Source organism: Xenopus laevis, chromosome 8S, assembly GCF_017654675.1.
Source record: "Xenopus laevis strain J_2021 chromosome 8S, Xenopus_laevis_v10.1, whole genome shotgun sequence".
NCBI classification, from domain to species: domain Eukaryota; kingdom Metazoa; phylum Chordata; class Amphibia; order Anura; family Pipidae; genus Xenopus; species Xenopus laevis.
The window spans coordinates 5,659,533-5,681,135 of record NC_054386.1 but is presented as its reverse complement, the minus strand read 5'-3'; the positions used below and the strand labels follow the sequence as shown (position 1 = coordinate 5,681,135).

The 21,603-nt window shown below is 41.0% G+C and overlaps 1 protein-coding gene across 2 annotated transcripts in view; it reads right to left on the bottom strand.

Moving 5' to 3' along the window:
- Nucleotides 1-21,603, bottom strand: part of tyro3.S (TYRO3 protein tyrosine kinase S homeolog) — a 73,818-nt gene that overhangs the window by 35,636 nt on the left and 16,579 nt on the right. For both annotated transcript variants that reach the window (XM_041574922.1, XM_041574921.1), the window contains exons 6-10: nucleotides 17,555-17,670; nucleotides 12,540-12,717; nucleotides 10,492-10,634; nucleotides 7,048-7,192; nucleotides 1,151-1,280 (exon numbers count right to left, since the gene is read on the bottom strand). In XM_041574922.1, the coding sequence (XP_041430856.1) occupies nucleotides 1,151-1,280; nucleotides 7,048-7,192; nucleotides 10,492-10,634; nucleotides 12,540-12,717; nucleotides 17,555-17,670 (712 nt within the window). The remainder of the gene's footprint in view (nucleotides 1-1,150; nucleotides 1,281-7,047; nucleotides 7,193-10,491; nucleotides 10,635-12,539; nucleotides 12,718-17,554; nucleotides 17,671-21,603) is intronic.

Below are 21,603 nucleotides of genomic sequence, written 5' to 3'. Positions count from 1 at the left end.
ATCAGCATTTAAAGGAGAAGGAAAGGCTAAAATTAAGTAAGCTTTATCAGAAAGGTCTATATAAATACACCAGTAAACCCTCAAAGTAATGTTGCTCTGAGTCCTCTGTCAAAAGAAACAGCACATTTCTTTCCTTCTATTGTGTACTCATGGGCTTCTGTATCAGACTTCCTGTTTTCAGCTTAAACCTCCAGGGCTAGGGTTTGAGCATGCTCAGTTTGCTTCTCTCTCCCTCCCTGCTGTAATCTGAGCCCAGAGCTATGAGTGAGCAGGAAGTGATGTCACAAAAAGCCAATATGGCAGCTGCTAACCTAAGCAAACAGAGACAATGTCTAGAGCTGTTTACTCAGGAATGGTAAAGCATTCTGTAAAATAAATAGAGAGTTGTGGCTAATCTATTGTGGCTAATCTATTGGCAATGAGCTGCTTTGGTAGCTTTCCTTCTCCTTTAAACCTATTTAAGAGCTATATTCCCAGGAGGGAGGGGAGATTATGAAAGAATAAACAAATAACACAGCAAATACAGCTGGTGAAATACATATGAACAAAGTCAATATAAATATGCAAGTGATTATATACATGAAGGTCCCTGCAAGGATTTACAAGAAGGAACCACTGTCCTCCTATGGCATAAGCTCTGGCCTATTTCAAGCAGTTTGCTGTAGCGGCAACATTCCAATACCATACCTCCCAACTGTCCCTTTTTCGGAGGGACAGTCCCTCTTTTGACAGCTCAACCCGCAGTCCCTCATTTGTACTGGAAAGTCCCTCTTTTCTATGCACTGAACAGCCAGAAAAAGAAACAAAGTTTCTCACTTAATTGGCTTTTAGCAGAGAGCCCAGAACAGCTAACAGGTGCAAATAAGATACTTTGTAACAATTTTGAGACACAAAAACACAGTTTAGATAAGGAGAAATATTTTCAAACTTTCATAACCTGCCAAATTTTGTAAAACAAACATGGTAATTAGGGGGTGTGGCCACAGAAAGGGATGTGGTCAAAAAATTGCTGCGCTATGTGCGGGAAAAACATTTTTGTCCCTCTTTTTACTTCCAAAATGTTGGGAGGTATGCAATACTGAGATGCTCTTGCAGATTTACACAAAGTTCAGAAAATGTTCTTATATTAGGGAAATGATAAATAACCTACCCGAAGCGTGTCTCTTTCCTTCGCTTCCTCAGGAATATTAGGGTCATTGCGACTACTGTCACTAAGGCTGTTAGGATTCCCAAAACCATGGGAACCCAGGACATTCTGGTATGCGGGTGCCTTTGTTTGCCTAAAGAAAACAAAACATTGTTACGGGTTTAAGCCATGATGCACCGCCATATAAATAAAGTATTACCCTTATTATATCAGAATTTAAAATCTATTTAGCATGAAAAAAGTATAAAGTGAAAGAAGAAATCCTTTAAAAAACTATAATGATGTAAAAAAAAAAAAAATGTTGCTTTCCCGAAGGAGCTTTAGAAATTCACCACAATTATTTTATTGCCTGTTGTGAGATTTCATATTTTATTTACTGTACATCCCCAACCTAACATTTTATTTCTCTCTCCAGTGTAACCAATGACTCATCCTGTTTGTTTCTGACGAAGAGAATTACTCAGCACAGCCTGTCATTTTGCCTTATTAAATTCTCCAACTCTCGACACACTCCACTGGTAGGAGAGGGTCACTTTTTTCTAAAGCCCCCATTTCACAGGATATAAATGGGGTACACATGGCACGAACAGGAACTGGTGTGTTTGCTTCACAAACTCTACTATAGTTTATACAAATAAGCTGCGGTGTAGACATGGGGGAAGCCATTCAAGCACAGGATACCCAGTAGATAACAGATAAGTACTACTATAGTTTATATAAACAAGCTGCTGTGTAGCCATGGGGGCAGCCATTCAAGCACAGGATACACATTAGATAACAGATAAGTACTACTATAGTTTATATAAACAAGCTGCTGTGTAGCCATGGGGGCAGCCATTCAAGCACAGGATACACAGTAGATAACAGATAAGTACTACTATAGTTTATATAAACAAGCTGCTGTGTAGCCATGGGGTCAGCCATTCAAACACAGGATACACAGTAGATAACAGATAAGTACTACTATAGTTTATATAAACAAGCTGCTGTGTAGCCATGGGGGCAGCCATTCAAGCACAGGATACACAGTAGATAACAGATAAGTACTACTATAGTTTATATAAACAAGCTGCTGTGTAGCCATGGGGGCAGCCATTCAAGCACAGGATACACAGTAGATAACAGATAAGTACTACTATAGTTTATATAAACAAGCTGCTGTGTAGCCATGGGGGCAGTCATTCAAGCACAGGATACACAGTAGATAACAGATAAGTACTACTATAGTTTATATAAACAAGCTGCTGTGTAGCCATGGGGGCAGCCATTCAAGCACAGGATACACAGTAGATAACAGATAAGTACTACTATAGTTTATATAAACAAGCTGCTGTGTAGCCATGGGGGCAGCCATTCAAGCACAGGATACACAGTAGATAACAGATAAGTACTACTATAGTTTATATAAACAAGCTGCTGTGTAGCCATGGGGGCAGCCATTCAAGCACAGGATACACAGTAGATAACAGATAAGTACTACTATAGTTTATATAAACAAGCTGCTGTGTAGCCATGGGGCAGCCATTCAAGCACAGGATACACAATAGATCGCACAGTGTCACAGCGCAACACTTCGCCAGACGTAGATTCGCCAGGACAACGCTAATTCACTGGAGTTGCATCCAGGGCGCCGAACGCTGGAGAAGTTCCACTAGCGTTACTGCGCCAATCGAAGTGAATTTGCGGTAACGTTGCCTAATTTGCCCCTTAGTCGTTACCACTCTGTAAAAGATAGCAGAGCTTGATAAAGCAGCCTTTTTTAGGGATCAACATTCTGGGACCCCACCAATAAACCGCACTATAGAGCCGAGGGTAATGTTATCCTCCTCCCTCCTATGTACTCATAAAAAGCTAATTTAATATTGGTCTATAAAACTCTTAACAATGTTGATGTGTACAGCAGGCGGTCACAAAAAGGGTTAATCTTGCCTCACTGCTGCCGTTACTCAGTACATAATGGTTGTAGCCTGCAGAGCAGATGCAATAAAACAGTGTGATCACATTATAGAAGTAATTAAGGTGCTAATGCTGTCGGTGTGAGTAAACTGAATACAGTTCAGAGCAGTCTTTATTAGCAGTCAGGATTCTATAAACACAAGGTCTCTGATTGACATTCCCCTCGTGGCTGCGGCACACCGTAGCCTCATTCTTTTTATCTGTTGCAACAAAGAGCAGGAAAAAGAAGTCTTAGGGGACTTGTGGGATGGAATGCAAGGTATCCTATTCTAATAGACAGAACCTGAGATGATGCTTGGGGAGATATATATTTATATAATACACAACAGCCATGAATATCCTGTAAATTATATCCTTATAAACGGTGACTAGTGATGTCATCAGTTATAAACGGTGAGTAGTGATGTCATTTCTGTCACATGACTCACTAAAGCTTTGGTATTATAATAAATAAAGTATCCCTTGTTGTAACCTTGGAGTTCCATGACCTGTATAAAAGCATTCAGCCTCGTGGTTTTTATATGGTCATGGAACTCCTCGGGTGACTTATAATATCCTTATATTTTACAATAGGGGGAACTTTATTCTCTATATATTTTATAGGGATGCACCAAAACCAGGATTAGGTTCGGGATTCGACCTTTTTCAGCAGGATTCGGATTCGGCATAACCCTTCTGCCGGACCAAACCGAATCCTAACTTGCATATGCAAATTAGGAACGGGGAGTGAAATCATGTGACTTTTTGTCACAAAACAAGTAAGTAAAAATGTTTTCCCCTTCCCACACCTAATTTGCATATGCAAATTAGGTTTCGGTTCATATTTGCCCGAATGTTTCGCAAACGATTGTGTGTGTACCCCTCAACCCCATATGTATCTTACATGCCCTCCTTCTAAAATAATAGGGATGCACCGGATCCACTATGTTGGATTCGGCTGAACCCCCGAATCGTTTGCGAAACATTCGGGCAAATATGAACCGAATCCTAACTTGCATATGCAAATTATGGACGGGGAGTGAAATCATGTGACTTTTTGTCACAAAACAAGTAAGTAAAAATGTTTTCCCCTTCCCACACCTAATTTGCATATGCAAAGCCATATTTGCCCGAATGTTTCGCAAACGATTCGTGGGTTCGGCCGAATCCAACATAGTGGATCCGGTGCATCCCTATTATTTTAGAAGGAGGGCATGTAAGATACATATGGGGTTGAGGGGTACACTACGCAGACTATGGGATTTATTCAAATCTCCAACTTAAAATTCTGCATATATTTCCCTAAGAATAGAATCCGCAGGTGCATGTGTGAGGTCAGCGTAAAGAGATAATCGCCAATACCATCAGCCATCCGCCAATTTGGGCATCGTGGAAGTAACAAACCTTGCAGAGAGCCAGGGAGTTATTTTTGGAAAGCTCGTCAGGCACAGCTTATACAATTTCATAATTTAAACAAATGCCAGCTATGCCGGATGGAATTAACGGGCAGGAAATAAAAACAGCAAATGACAAATCACCACTCATTTGTTTTAAAGGGATCCTGTCATGGGAAAAAAAATTTTTTCAAAATGAATCAGTTAATAGTGCTGCTCCAGCAGAATTCTGCGCTGAAATCCATTTCTCAAAAGAGCAAACAGATTTTTTTATATTTCATTTTGAAATCTGACATGGGGCTAGACATATTGTCAATTTCCCAGCTGCCCCCAATCATGTGACTTGTGCCTGCACTTTAGGAGAGAAATGCTTTCTGGCAGGCTGCTGTTTTTCCATCTCAATGTAACTGAATGTGTCTCAGTGGGACATGGGTTTTTACTATTGAGTGTTGTTCTTAGATCTACCAGGCAGCTGTTATCTTGTGTTAGGGAGCTGCTATCTGGTTACCTTCCCATTGTTCTTTTGCTTAGCTGCAGGGGGGAAAGGTGATATCACTCCAACTTGTACTACAGCAGTAAAGAGTGATTGAAGTTTATCAGAGCACAAGTCACATGACTTGGGGCAGCTGGGAAATTGGCAATATGTCTAGCCCCATGTCAGATTTCAAAATTGAATATAAAAAAATCTGTTTGCTCTTTTGAGAAATAGATTTCAGTGCAGAATTCTGCTGGAGCAGCACTATTAACCGATTCATTTTGAAAAAAAAATTTTTTCCCATGACAGTATCCCTTTAAGCTTAAAAATAATTAAACCATTAGCAGCTAGAGCTCAGAGGCTTTGCATGGATGTGCGTTTTTTCCCAGGAGATTGTTGCTTATCAAATCACAGCGCAATTAACCCCTTTGTTATCGGGATGAATAACTGCAAGCGACAAATTCAGTCCCATTAAATAATGAAAACATGTGAGTGTAAAGAAACGGCGTCTACAAATATGCCTTTAATCTGTAGGTGTAATAAACCAATTACAGCACATGTCATAGAAAACGTATAAATAGATCAGCAAGAAGCCGCGCTTTTCTCTCAACTTGTGTGAGATCAGAAGGATCTAGATTGCCGAGATAAATATCAGAATAAACCAAGCAACATGCCCAAACGGCACTTTTGTTTCAGTGTACTGATGATGAAACAGTCTATACAGTATATGAATGAACCGCACAAATATGATTTTATACACCATAAATCTTTTTAAAATCAAACATTTTTTAAATATTTTTTTTTTTCTATGCATAAAAAGTTACTTCCGCTACAATGATAAGTATACATTGGACTGGGCCGGCAGGACACAGGGAAAAAACCCGGTGGGCCCCTGTTGGCCCAGACCCGCTCCCCTGATCTGCCGGGCCCCCTGAAAAAACAAACTGCAACGGCATGCGTCTGCAATTGCGAATGTGTGCTGCCATTCCCGCATGCGCACAGGGGGCCCGGAGTTGTCTGATGCGAATAGGGGCTCGGAATTGGCGCATTTGAACCCGGTGGGCCCCCAATGTCCAGTCCGACCCTGTAAGTATATTTGTAATCTTAAAGGGATCCTTTCATCATAGACCCAAGATTAATGACATGCTCATTTCTGTCATGAGGTTCAATTCATAGATTGTTATACAGTACATTTAGGGGCCCATTTAATTAGCTTGAGTGAAGGAATAGAGGAAAAATAGTTCGAATGAGCTACTTCGACCTTCGACTACGACCCTCGAATCGAACGATTCGAACTAAAAATCGTTTGACTATTCGACCATTCGATAGTCGAAGTACTGTCTCTTTAAAAAATTCTTCGACCCCCTAGTTCGCCACCTAAAACCTACAGAGGCCAATGTTAGCCTATGGGGAAGGAATATCCTTCGATCGATGGATTAAAATTATTCGAATGGCTCGATTCAAAGGATTTAATCGTTTGATCATAGGAATAGCGGTAAATCCTTCAACTTCGATATTCGAATATCGAGGGTTAATTAACCCTCGATATTCGACCCTAGTTAAATGTGCCTCTTAAAGAGCCATTTCCTTTTTCCTGCGCTCCCCTGCATTGCGCTTTCTTCGGTTCAGCCGCAGGGGAGCGCAGGAGTAGGCGCACTCAATTATTGTGAAGGGGGCTGTACTCACACAGACGCATGTATGCGCCGAACGCAGGTGAAATGCAACATGCTGCGTCCCCACCTGCGTTTGGCGCTTACATGCGTCCGTGTGAATACAACACAACCATATCAAATTATTTAAAAGTTCTGGATTCTGCATTTTGTCCTGGTAGCCCTAATGAATTCCTCAGCAAAATAATATAGTCAAAGTCGGGAACTTATCAGCGGTTAAAATAAATCCAAAATATACTGCACATAATTGTAATTACAAAATAACCATACAAGCGTATTTTGAAATAGAACGTAATTAGTGTTCAGTGTATTTTAATCCAATTATCAGCTGTATGACTGACGTCAACAGAGAAACAGATTCAGTACTTCATTGCCGATCAACTGTATTGAATTCCTGAAACCCTGATATGCTCATAACTTACTTACCAGCTTCTTCCTTTGAGGCTGCCAGGAGAAACTCACTCCAAGGTCCGCAACCAGCAGCATTGGCTATGCAAATCCTTATTGTCAGATCCTTCTCTGGGTTCCACTTGGTAAGATTGGCTTGGTTCTCCTGTACAAACAACTCACCCTGAAATGTAGAAAAGAAATGATCCATCAGGAGTGATGAACAGGGTCAGACTGGGCCGGCGGGACACCGGGAAAAAACCTGGTGGGCCCCACCGGCCCATATCCGCATCCTGCTTTTCTTCCTGCCGAGTCCAGTGCGAGTGCGTGCGCTGATGTGCATGCGCGTGACGGTGACGTTGGGCCGGACAAGAGGTCCTGAGATAGCAGCCCCAAGGGTCAGGAGGAGGGCCCTGAGGCAGAAGCCCCGGTGGGCCCCGGGCTCCACAGTCCGATCCTGGTGATGAAGAATGTAGGTTCTGAGAACCTCAAGAATATTTATACATGTATATAAAATAAATATAAATTAATCTCAGTAATGATAAATCTTAGCAGGACATATGATTGTGCCTGATGCCAATAAATCCAGTGACTATTACAGAGAAGTGATACGTGATCCCTCTGTAGATGAGACCATTAATCTCCTGGAAACAAGTCGCAGTTGTACTCATCTGCTTGATATTAGGTTTATGCTATTGCAGGTTTGGGATTCGTTATCCAGAAACCCGTTATCCAGAAATCTCCAAATTATGGGTTGGTCATCTCCTATAGACTCCATTTTATCCAAGTAATTCAAATTTTTATAAAGGATTTCCTTTTTCTCAGGAATAATAAAACAGTATCTTGTACTTGATCCAAACTAAGATATAATTAATCCTTATTGGAAGCAAAACCAGCCTAATGGGTTCATTTATTGTTTACATGATTTTCTAGAAGACTTAAGGTATGGAGATCCAAATTACAGAAAGATCTGTTATCCGGAATACCCACAGTTCTGAGCATTCTGGATAACAGGTCCCATACCTGTACTGACTTAAATGATGTTTCACATCACTTAAAGGAAAACTATAACCCAAAAATGAATACTTAAGCAACAGATAGTTTATATCATATTAAGTGGCATATTAAAGAATCTTGCCCTTGTATTTCTCTTGCCTTGAGCCCCCATTTCGTGATGGTCTGTGTGCTGCCTCAGAGATCCCCTTATCAGAAATACTGCAGCTCTTAACTGTAACAGGAAGAGATCACCTGACCAGAAATACTGCAGCTCTTAACTGTAACAGGAAGAGATCACCTGACCAGAAATACTGCAGCTCTTAACTGTAACAGGAAGAGATCACCTGACCAGAAATACTGCAGCTCTAACTGTAACAGGAAGAGATCACCTGACCAGAAATACTGCAGCTCTAACTGTAACAGGAAGAGATCACCTGACCAGAAATACTGCAGCTCTAACTGTAACAGGAAGAGATCACCTGACCAGAAATACTGCAGCTCTAACTGTAACAGGAAGAGATCACCTGACCAGAAATACTGCAGCTCTAACTGTAACAGGAAGAGATCACCTGACCAGAAATACTGCAGCTCTAACTGTAACAGGAAGAGATCACCTGACCAGAAATACTGCAGCTCTAACTGTAACAGGAAGAGATCATCTGACCAGAAATACTGCAGCTCTAACTGTAACAGGAAGAGATCACCTGACCAGAAATACTGCAGCTCTAACTGTAACAGGAAGAGATCACCTGACCAGAAATACTGCAGCTCTAACTGTAACAGGAAGAGATCACCTGACCAGAAATACTGCAGCTCTAACTGTAACAGGAAGACATCAACTGACCAGAAATACTGCAGCTCTAACTGTAACAGGAAGAGATTACCTGACCAGAAAGACTGCAGCTCTAACTGTAACAGGAAGAGATCACCTGACCAGAAATACTGCAGCTCTAACAGGAAGAGATCATCTGACCTTGAAAAAAAAAACTTGAAAAAATGCATTTGTTAAACTTGTCATCTGCAGGGAGGGCTGGTTTTGAGGTTGAGAACACATGGGTTCTATGAAACTCTGTAGATTAAAGTACATGGATGCAAGGGCACTATTTAAAAAAAAAAAAACACTATGAATAAAATAATGTGATATTTGAGGGTCTAAACATCTCATATGTTCATATTTCTGATCAAGGCATCCATCTGGGGAATGAAATGTCACACAATATATATCACATATACTAAGAGGCACATCAAAGGTCGAACCTCGAATTCATGTGAGTTTTTTAAAACTATTTTAAAAAATTCCTGTAACTCTTTGATGTAAAAATTAACAATGTATTCCATCGAAATTTATTATAAAAATCTACATTTTTCAACTTGGTTGAATAGGATCTACCCCGAAAACTCGAATCGAGACGAATTTGATTCAAATTTTAAAAAACTCGATGTCAGGAAGGCTGCAAACAACTCCAAATTGATCCCTGGAGGTCTCCCGTTGACTTAAACAGCAATTTGGTGCCTAATAGTCGAATTCAAGTTCTTAAATGACCAGAGTATGATAAATCTCGAAAACTGAATTTAAATTTTTTGAAAAACGCAAATCGAATTTGAATAACTCCCTAGTAGAATTTGACAGTTTTGACCATAAAAAAACTTGAAAAATCGAATTTACAATTCGATACCCTTGATAAATCTGCCCCTAAAGTTCAACTGCCCTGGGATTATTCAATGTTTGATTCCGTATGAGATTTACAGTAGCCTGATATAGAAAGTCGTTTGCCAAAAGCTTTCTGCTTTGATGACTAAATGCCTATATTTCTGTTATAAGTTAAAGGGATACTGTCATGGGGAAAAATTTTTTTTTCAAAATGAATCCGTTAATAGTGCTGCTCCAGCAGAATTCTGCACTGAAGTCCATTTCTCAAAAGAGCAAACAGATTTTTTTATATTTAATTTTGAAATCTGACATGGGGCTAGACATATTGTCAATTTCCCAGCTGCCCCAAGTCATGTGACTTGTGCTCTGATAAACTTCAATCACTACTGCTGTACTGCAAGTTGGAGTGATATCACCCCCCTCCCTTTTCCCCCCAGCAGCCAAACAAAAGAACAATGGGAAGGTAACCAGATAACAGCTCCCTAACACAAGATAACAGCTGCCTGGTAGATCTAAGAACAACACTCAATAGTAAAAACCCATGTCCCACTGAGACACATTCAGTTACATTGAGAAGGAAAAACAGCAGCCTGCCAGAAAGCATTTCTCTCCTAAAGTGCAGGCACAAGTCACATGACCAGGGGCAGCTGGGAAATTGACAATATGTCTAGCCCCATGTCAGATTTCAAAATTGAATATAAAAAAATCTGTTTTCTCTTTTGAGAAATGGATTTCAGTGCAGAATTCTGCTGGAGCAGCTCTATTAACTGATGTGTTTTGAAAAAAACATGTTTTCTGATGACAGGATCCCTTTAAAGTAGATGTTTTTCACTTACTTGTGTGGTGTTTTCTTGTTCCCACTGCACTTTGAAACCAAGAATGCTGTATCCTTCTTTATCCGGATCTACCTCTTCCCAATCTAACAGCAGACTGGTATCTGTCTTGGTCATATGGATATTTTGTGGAACAAGTTCTGGTACTATGAACAGAATAGGAAGAAGAGTTAGTTCCACGGTTTTGATTGGTCAGATAAATAAAAATATTATGAAGGTCATCATAAAAATAAGTTTCAAAATGATAAAGATATGTGTATTTTCTTTAATTCAGTTTTTAAAGCAGTTAAAATGTTGTTGTACAGATATGGAACCTGTTATCCAAAATGCTCGGGACCTGGGGTTTTCCGGATAACGGATCTTTCCGTAATTTGGGTCTTCATGCCTTAAGTCTACTAGAAATTCATTTAAACATTAGATGAACCCAACAGGCTGGTTTTGCTTCCAATAAGGATTAATTATATCTTAGTTGGGATCAAGTACAAGCGACTGTTTTATTATTACAGAGAAAAAGGAAATCATTTTTAAAAATTTGGATTATTTGGATACAATGGAGTCTATGGGAGACAGCCATTCCGTAATTCGGAGCTTTCTGGATATCGGGTTTCCGGAGAAGGGATCCTATACCTGTACTGATAAGAAGAATGTTAAGCAATGGAAGTAAAATTCTATTCACTTATCTAAAGCGTATCTGTGCAGTATATGCATTAAATATGGGACCACAACGTTACTTAATTGCATTACAATTACAATAAGCAGAAAAATAACTAAATTCAGCAGCCCAACAGATTTGTTGTAGAATAACACAACACAATTATCTATAATGAACACAGTGTACTGCTGCAGGACAGGGAAATTAGTATCATAATTAGGACCAGAACTAGAAAGCCTGTGCTCAGCATAGTGTATAAGAATGCCAAAACATAGACTTACGGGCAGATTTATCAAGGGTTGAAGTGAAAATTCGAATTTTACATTTTTTAAGTGGAATTCGACTAGGGAATAGTTAAAATTCGATTCGATATTTAAAAAAATTCTAATTCCATTTTCAAAAAGTACTGAATTTGAATTCGACTATTCGCCACCTTAAACCTGCCGAATTGCTGTTTTAGACCATGGGGGGACGTCCTGGAATTTATTTGGAGTTGTCTGCAGCCTTCCTGAAAATCAATGTGATTTGTCAATAACTGAAGTTCCAGTTTTTTTAAGTGGAATTCAACTAGGGAATAGTTAAAATTCGATTCAAGTTTTTTTTAAAAAACTCCATTTTCAAAAATGTATCATGTACTGGCCCTTTAAGAATTTGCTTAGAATTCTAATTTGACTATTCGCCACCTTAAACCTGCCGAATTGCTGTTTTAGACCATGGGGGGACGCCCTGGAATTTATTTGGAGTTGTCTGCAGCCTTCCTGAAAATCAATGTGATTTGTCAGTGACTGAAGATCCAGTTTTTTTAAGTGGAATTCAACTAGGGAATAGTTAAAATTCGATTCGAGTTTTTTTAAAAAACTCCATTTTCAAAAATGTATCATGTACTGGCCCTTTAAGAATTTGATAAGAATTCGACTATTCGTCACCTTAAACCTGCTGAATTGCTAGCTCTCCTGGGATCAATTTGGAGTTGTTTGCAGCCTTCCTGAAAATCACGTTTTTTTTCCAGAGGAAAAACTCGAATCGAATTCGATTCAAATTCTATAAACCTGCCGAATTGCTGTTTTAGCATATGGGGGACGTCCTGGAATCAATTTGGAGTTGTTTGCAGCTTTCCTGGAAATCAAGTCTTTTTCAGAGAAAAAATTCGATACGAATTCAATTGAATTAGATTTAAGATTGTGGGTCGATCCCATTCACCCGAGTTTGAAAAAATTTGATTTTTTTTTTTTCGATTAGTCGTTTTTTTCCCGAATTTCGAGTTCATGGGAGTTTATGGTTTTACAAACTCCCATGAACTGTAAATTCGAGCCTTGATACATCTGCCCCATATATTTCCATTTTTAGTCTTGATTATTTCACATTGAATTTATATTTGAGTTTCCAACGCCATCTGTACCTGTCTCCTTCGTATGAAATGTCTTCCACTCCGTGAAGGGAGAAGCCCCCATTTCGTTTGTGCACTGTACACGGACGCTGTGATTTGTCAACGGCTGAAGATCGTCTAACGCGACGGCAAAAGGAGGGACCGAGATGAGCCGCGAGTACATTTCCCGGTTACTGTGCAACGACTGAACCTAAAGTGCCAAAGAAAAGATTTTTTTTTTTCAAATTATAAAATGTAAAACAGAAATATATAACAGGCTCAACCTGGAAAGGAAATGAGGGCCGATAAAAGTTGCTGAAAGACCGTGTCGGCAGTTTATTGGCCTGTGTATGGGGCCAGATCTCGATCGGATGGGACGAAAAATCCCGTCGGATCACGGCCGCATCTCTTCGTTGATGCGGTGCCACGATCTGACCGCCCATTACTATTCGTTAGGATCCGATCGTTGGGCCCTAGGGCCCACGATCGGATCAGCCCGATATTGCCCACCTCAAGGTGGGCATATCGGAGAGAGATCCGCTCGTTTGGCGACATCGCCTAACGAGCGGATCTCTCTGTGTATGGCCACCTTAACTCTAATATCCGTTTGTGGGTGCTGGGTCAACGGAAATTATATAATTCTTATAGAGGGACCCGCACTCCAGATTCTTGTGTTGAAAAAACTCTTTTATTTATTCATCACTGGTGCGTCCAACGTTTCAGCCCACATTGGAGCCAACAGGGTAAGTATGAAGAAAATGTGCCAGTCAATATACAAAGATATAATAACTTGTGCTGATAATAATCATCTTTTCCCCTTACATAACGCCCATTCCAGCAGAGGTCGGATAAAAAAAATCTCCTTTTCATCCATCAGAAAAAAATGATTTCAATTGAATAGAGACTGGAGATTACATAGTAGCTTTTGTCCAATGACATTGCCCAACACTGCACAGCAATAATATTGAATAGCATGGTCACGATATTTTAGAGCTTTTATCTGATTTTGAGCAAACGTCACTGTATATTTTTCACCCTGGACTAAGTCTCTTAGCTGCAAAGCCTAATCCAACTGTGAGAACCCGACCCGTACCCGCAACCTGCAATCCGCAACCCGGACCCGCAACCCGCATTCTTACCCGCTTGGACCCGCTACCCGACCCTACCCTCAAGTACCTTATCCGCAACCCGGACCCGTGTCCCGCTGACCATCAAGAATCAGGAAGTGCTGTCATTGGAAACCGGAAGTGACATCATCGGAAGTAGACGTGACCAGAAAAAAGGAGTGAATATCGATATTGAGAAGACCCGTGGCCCGACCCGCAACCACTGCAGGACTCTAGTCTGTACTGCCCCTGACTGGCTAATCAGAACGGTGTAAATTAGCCATCCCTGTGTCAATTGAAATTCCATGACACTCATGTTATACAGATAAAATGTTTGTCTAGCACAGTCCTGATCCATAAGCTGCCGCTTAATTACTTCAATATTGCATCAGAGCATGAGGAAAGAACGGAGGGCGGAATCACTACCTGTTTTTCACACAGTTGAATACATTGGCCTGAAAAATCTAAATTGACTGCAAAACTTGTATTTCTTGGCAGGTGTGTGTGGAGAAAATGCTTTTGCACAGCCAGGTATAATGGCATCACCCAGAATCAGCTTTATGCCGTCTCCCTGCGGCAGATCCCATTGCTGCCACAAAATATTCGAGATGTCTACAATTCGTCAAATATTTTATACATAAACGCCAAACTTCTATTGTACTGACGGCCGGAATTTTTCTGGCCGATAATAAAAGGCAGTGTTGACCGTGGCACTTTAATATCCACACCCACTTTAAATCACACCCGTGATATCACAAGAAATATTAAGGCAATACCCACATTAATGGTGGTAGCTCACAAAAAAAATGGTGCTCACGGCCACACTCCGCACTAGTATGTGTATATATTAATATATTGCCTTAAATCCATATGCCTGTGGATAACACAGTACCCCAGCACATAATTAAATGCCTTGGGACCCCCTAATAAGCATTGCCAAATGCTAACAAACCTCCACCAGATTCACCTGCCACAGACAGAGTATGGCACACACAGGGAGCATAGGACAGAGTATGGCACACACCGGGAGCATAGAGCAGACAGAGTATGGCACACACAAGGGACATAGGGAAGGCAGAGTATGGCACACAGAGAGCATAGGGCAGGCAGAGTATGGCACACACAGGGAGCATAGGGCAGGCAGAGCATGGCACACACAGGGAGCATAGGGCAGGCAGAGTATGGCACACACAAGGGACATAGGGAAGGCAGAGTATGGCACACACAGGGAGTATAGGGCAGGCAGAGTATGGCACACACAAGGGACATAGGGAAGGCAGAGTATGGCACACACAGTGAACATAGGGCAGGCAGAGTATGGCACACACAGTGAACATAGGGCAGGCAGAGTATGGCACACACAGTGAACATAGGGCAGGCAGAGTATGGCACACACAAGGGACATAGGGAAGGCAGAGTATGGCACACACAAGGGACATAGGGAAGGCAGAGTATGGCACACACAGTGAACATAGGGCAGGCAGAGTATGGCACACACAGTGAACATAGGGCAGGCAGAGTATGGCACACACAAGGGACATAGGGAAGGCAGAGTATGGCACACACAGTGAACATAGGGCAGGCAGAGTATGGCACACACAAGGGACATTGGGAAGGCAGAGTATGGCACACACAGTGAACATAGGGCAGGCAGAGTATGGCACACACAAGGGACATAGGGAAGGCAGAGTATGGCACACACAGTGAACATAGGGCAGGCAGAGTATGGCACACACAGTGAACATAGGGCAGGCAGAGTATGGCACACAGGCAGTGTAGGGCAAGCAGAATTTGGCACACACAGTAGGGTTTCTACTGTACTAATGACACAATGCCAGTGCTGCTCCTACAGCGTGTCTGAGGTGGAACAGGTGAAGCTTGTGGGTACTGACAGTCTGAGGGGTGATCGGTGCAGGGTCTTAGTTGTGAACAAAACAGGTCCTTACAGGTGTGAACAAAACAGGTCCTTACAGGTGTGAACAAAACAGGTCCTTACAGGTGTGAACAAAACAGGTCCTTACAGGTGTGAACAAAACAGGTCCTTACAGGTGTGAACAAAACAGGTCCTTACAGGTGTGAACAAAACAGGTCCTTACAGGTGTGAACAAAACAGGTCCTTACAGGTGTGAACAAAACAGGTCCTTACAGGTGTGAACAATACAGGGTTTTACAGGTGTGAACAATACAGGGTTTTACAGGTGTGAACAATGCAGCAGGGGCCAGATGATCTCGGTTCTGATATTATTTAAAGCTTACACCAAGGTAAGCAATCAAAGCAGCCACAGTATGGAGGGCTACAGCATCTGGCCCATGTGCTGCCAGTTAGACAGCAGAGCTTTAACACATAACAATGCACTAACAGCAAATAAAGATATTTAATATATTAGATACTGCTGAAAAAAGACAACCCCAGCATATCAGTCAGACACAGGCTGTCTTGTGAAACGTTCTAAAGGGGGTGTCCGCAGGGTTCACATAAACAATAATATATGAGTATATTCCATTGAATCAAATACACAGGTACATACTTGCCTGTCATCATCAATGACTAGAACAGGGACAAGTGTATATAATCCTGCATTATATGTTTAATAGAATTTAGTCCAATGTGGAAAACAGTAAAACAAAAACAAAAAAAAGATCTTTCCATAAGTCAATTCTCTGTGCACCTGCAGGTAATTACTTCCAGGCAACATTTCTTTATTCTTTACAATAATCTGCTGTGCAGAACTGGAACTGGATCAAGTGCTTAGCAAAGTCTACATTTATAGCACAAACTCCATATACCAAGTTCCTAATTACTCTCTCAGGACATAAATATAAGATCAATTTGATTTCAGAAGCCATTAACGACTGTTTCTAATTGCTCAAGATGCTCTCCCGGATACTAGCTCTTAATAATACCTTTAAATAACTTTTTCCATGACAGATACCAGAAAGTGACTCTGCTTATTCATGCAGTATGAAATCTAAGGTCAGAGAGATTATGTTAGATATGGGAAGGTAACCAGATAGCAGCTCCCTAACACAAGATAACAGCTGCCTGGTAGATCTAAGAACAGCACTCAATAGTAAAAGCCAAGTCCCACTGAGACACATTCAGTTACATTGAGTAGGAGAAATAACAGCCTGCCAGAAAGCAGTTCCATCCTAAAGTGCAGGCACAAGTCACATGACTGAGGCAGCTGGGAAACTGACAATATGTCTAGCCCCATGTCAGATTTCAAAATTGATTATTTGCGCTTTTGAGAAATGGATTTCAGTGCAGAATTCTGCTGGAGCAGCACTATTAACTGATATGTGTTTTCCCATGACAGTATCCCTTTAAGCACACGAGATTGACCTATTGGAGAATTTTAATAAATACAACACGACGGGGAATGAAATTCATAAAAATACAAATACAAACATCTACACAAATACAATGCAGTTCAAAAGACAATTAGGGGCACATTTACTATTGGTCGAATATGGAGGGTTAATTAACCCTCAGTATTCGACCGTCGAAGTAAAATCCTTCGACTTCGAATATAGAAGTCGAAGGATTTACCGCATTTCCTGCGATCGAACGATTAAATCCTTCGAAGGATTTTAATCCATCGATCACCGATTTTCCTTCGATCCCAAATTGGCTAGAAAGCCTATGGGGACCTTAACATTGATGCTCGGTATTTTTTAGGTGGCAAAGTAGGTGGTCGAAGTTTTTTTTAAAGAGACAGTACTTCGACTATCGAATGGTCGAATAGTCGACCGATTTTTAGTTTGAATCGTTCGATTCGAAGTCGTAGTCGAAGGTCGAAGTAGCCAATTCGATGGTTGAAGTAGCCAAAAAAATACTTCGAAATTCGAAGTATTTTTTATTCTATTCCTTCACTCTAGCTTAGTAAATGTGCCCCCTAGAGTGCCACTTGGGCATGTTTATTCAGAATCGAAATCAAATACCTGTATTGTACATGAGTTGATCAGGGAGAAGCTATTAAATCCTGGTCTCCATGTCACTGCCGCAGTATTGCCGGTCACTTTGCTTATCGTTACATTGAATGGTGGGTAAGGCAGCCCTAAAAACGAAACAAACAAAGCAAAAAGCCTGTATGTACATATGTACGCACCATGAAACGACATTTCTTTTCATTCTTACCATTTAAAAAAATCAAAATGCACATTCAGAAAATTTCTCAATTTAAGAAGTTAAATATCTCTGCTCATGAAAGAGGCCTAGCAATTAATTTGAGCTTCTTTGCACGCACAGATAATCCTCTAATTTACTCTGAATAATGGACTCCTGCTAACAAAAAAGTGACAAAAAGGAGGGGGGGGGTTGTAATTTAATTATCTACCTCGTAAGGACCAAACATGGAGTAGCTTCAATTCTCTGGTTTGCCCTGTTTATTTACATATATATAGGCCCCTGAGGGCCTGTGCCTAGGGCGACGCGGTTTTGACGGTGACTGTTTTGTTTTTTTAAACCCTCCAACACGGAAATCCGGTGACGGAGCTGAGGGGGTGAGAGTAGGGGGGCCGAGGAAGAATTCGGAAGTGAAGTCAAGCGCACGGAGTGCCGACGTCACTTCCGCTGAATATGTCACATGACGTCAGCGGGCACGACGTAGAATTCGAATCTTGAAATCTCGAATTTTTTAAAAAACTAGAATCAAGTTTGGATAATTCCCTAGTCAAATTTTCAATTCTACCTTTACTAAATCTGCCCCTTAGTATTTAAGCAAAAAAGGTAGAGGAGTAGATGCTGTACATATACACCTAAGGTCCAACATTTGATAAGAACCCCCTTTAACTCATGAAATGTGGACAGAAGCTCATGGAATATGAATAGATATTAGGGATATTAAAGAATTTTTTTCAAAATGAATCAGTTAATAGTGCTACTCCAGCAGAATTCTGCACTGAAATCCATTTCTCAAAAGAGCAAACTGATTTTTTTATATTCAATTTTGAAATCTGACATGGGGCTAGACATTTTGTCAATTTCCCAGCTGCCCCCAGTCATGTGATTTGTGCCTGCACTTTAGGAGAGAAATGCTTTCTGGCAGGCTGCTGTTTCTCCTACTCAATGTTACTGAATGTGTCTCAGTGGGACATGGGTTTTACTATTGAGTGCTGTTCTTAGATCTACCAGGCAGCTGTTATCTTGTGTTAGGGAGCTGCTATCTGGTTACCTTCCCATTGTTCTGTTGTCAGGCTGCTGGGGGGGGTGATGTCACTCCAATTTGCAGTACAGCAGTAAAGAGTGACTGAAGTTTATCAGAGCACAAGTCACATGACTTGGGGCAGCTGGGAAATTGACAATATGTCTAGCGCCATGTCAGATTTCAAAATTGAATATACAAAAATCTGTTTGCTCTTTTGAGAAACAGATTTCAGTGCAGAATACTGCTGGAGCAGCACTATTAACTGAGTCACTTTGAAAAAAACATTTTTTCCTATGACAGTATCCCTTTAAGGATTCGGCCTTTTTCAGCAGGATTAGGCTGAATCCTTCTGCCCGGCCGAACCGAATACAAATCCTAATTTGCATATGCAATATGGGAGGGAAATCGTGTGACTTTTTGTCACAAAACAAGAAAGTAAAAAATGTTTTCCCTTTCCCCTCCCTAATTTGCAAATTAGGATTCAGATTTGGTTCGGTATTCGGCCAAAAGATTCAGCGGTTCGACCGAATCCAAAATAGTGGATTTGGTGCTTCGCTAATAGACATAGGAAATAATATTGCTGTATGTCATTCAGTCATAGTTTCAAGAATATCTAGGACAACAAATATTTTGCCCCAAATCTTACACCTAACTCACCCACAAGCTGGACTTTCAGGAATATCTGACCTTGGGCTGAGCTCCACCTGCCATTGCTCCAAGCTTCCCTTGGTGGCCACTAGTTTAGTCTCAGTCTCATATTGAAAACACTTCAAAGGAATCATTAGAATAGGGGATACAAGTGATGATAAGAGCAACTTGTAATAACAAAACTATTGCAATACACACAGCTTCCTAATCCTGGAAAATCGTATGTGAACCATTTTGAATTACGATGGCATTTTGTTGCACGCAAAAGAAAATTGGTTTCGACACGGTGTTGTTTTCAAGTTACAGGCTGAACATAGAAATCTTCATATCTCAGTGTGCCAAGAAATAGTATTCCGCTGTGCTTATTATATGCAGTAACCATGGCAACACAAAGTACAGCCAATGAGCACACAATGGATTGCCATGATTCTAAAGGGATACTGTCATGGGAAAACATGTTTTTTTGAAAACGCATCAGTTAATAGTGCTGCCCCAGCAGAATTCTGCACTGAAATCCATTTCTCAAAAGATCAAACAGATTTTGTTATATTCAATTTTGAAATCTGACATGGGGCTAGACATATAGTCAATTTCCCAGCTGCCTCCAGTCATGTGACTTGTGCTCTGATAAACTTCAGTCACTCTTTACTGCTGTACTGCAAGTTGGAGTGATATCACCCCCTCCCTTCCCCCCCCCACCAGCAGCCTAACAGCAGAACAATGGGAAGGTAACGAGATAGCAGCTCCCTAACACAAGATAACAGCTGCCTGGTAGATCTAAGAACAGCACTCAATAGTAAAAGCCAAGTCCCACTGAGACACATTCAGTTACATTAAGTAGGAGAAACAGCAGCCTGCCAGAAAGTAATTCCATCCTAAAGTGCAGGCACAAGTCACATGACTTGGGGCAGCTGGGAAATTGACAAAATGTCTAGCCCCATGTCAGATTTTAAAATTGAATATAAAAAAATCTGTTTGCTCTTTTGAGAAATGGATTTAGTTTTTCGAAGTTGACTCGTGAGGAAACTTCCGGCGGCTTCGGAAAATGAAGCGCTCCAAGTGCCATCCCGTCTGCAATTTACATTCTAGCCGGTGGGAGGCAGTTCAGGGAGATTAGTCGCCCGAAGAAGAGACGATTTATCGCTTGTCGACTAAATCTTCCTGAATCTGAGCGTGTGTCTCTGCCATTAACAGTATATTTACAAGTTCAGACTTGGAACTTGAACTTCTATATGGTCGTTATGGCTTAATTACTCTAGAACAGTGATCCCCAACCAGTAGCTTGTGAGTAACATGTTGCTCCCCAAATCCTTGGATGTTGCTCCCAGTGGCCTCAAAGTAGGGGCTTATTTTTGAATTTCAGGCTTGGAGACAAGTTTTGGTTGTATAAAAACCAGGTGTACTGCCAAACAGTTTCCTGTAGACTGTCAGTCCACATAGGGGCTACCAATAGCCAATCACAGCCCTTATTTGGCTCCATCCAGGAACATTTTTCATGCTTGTGTTGCTCTCCAACTCTTTTTACATCTGAATGTTGCTCACGGGTGAAAAGGTTGGGGGATTCCTGCTCTAGAAACTTGATCGCAGTTTTAAAATCTCAGAAGATCAGTAGGCAAGGGGCCAAAATATTAATCAAAAATAAGAAGGTCGGCAGCAGTAATCCACATTGATATAAACATATAGTGGTTTTCTCCCTAGATAGCTAAAATGTTTCAGTTCTGTGCAACCCTTTTGCACAATCCATCTAAAATGATATTTGTCCTTAGATACACGTCTCTGTTAGACGCTCTGCCCATCACAAATCTGCTCAGTGTTTTTCAGTCTTGAAGGCAACGGCTTTCCACTTGGCACAAGAGCAGCAGCTTTTCTCGTGGTCCCTAAACCATATGACAGGGCTCCTTGGCAGCAAACATATAGGGGCAAATTCACTAACACTAGTTTGCCAGCGCTCCGCAAATTCACTAAAATCCGAAGTTGCGCTCAGGGGTAGCGTAAGGTTGCGAAGTTGCGCTAGCGTTGATTCGCTATGTAAAGCGAAGTTACGCTAGAGAAGGCTAATTTGCATACGGCGCCAAATTCAAATTTCAATGTTGGAATACGTATCAGCACTACAAATGGCTAGAAAACCTTCAAATCAGCAAATAAAAATTTTATTTTGCCCTACACATGTGCCCACTGTATAGGTAAGTTGCCATG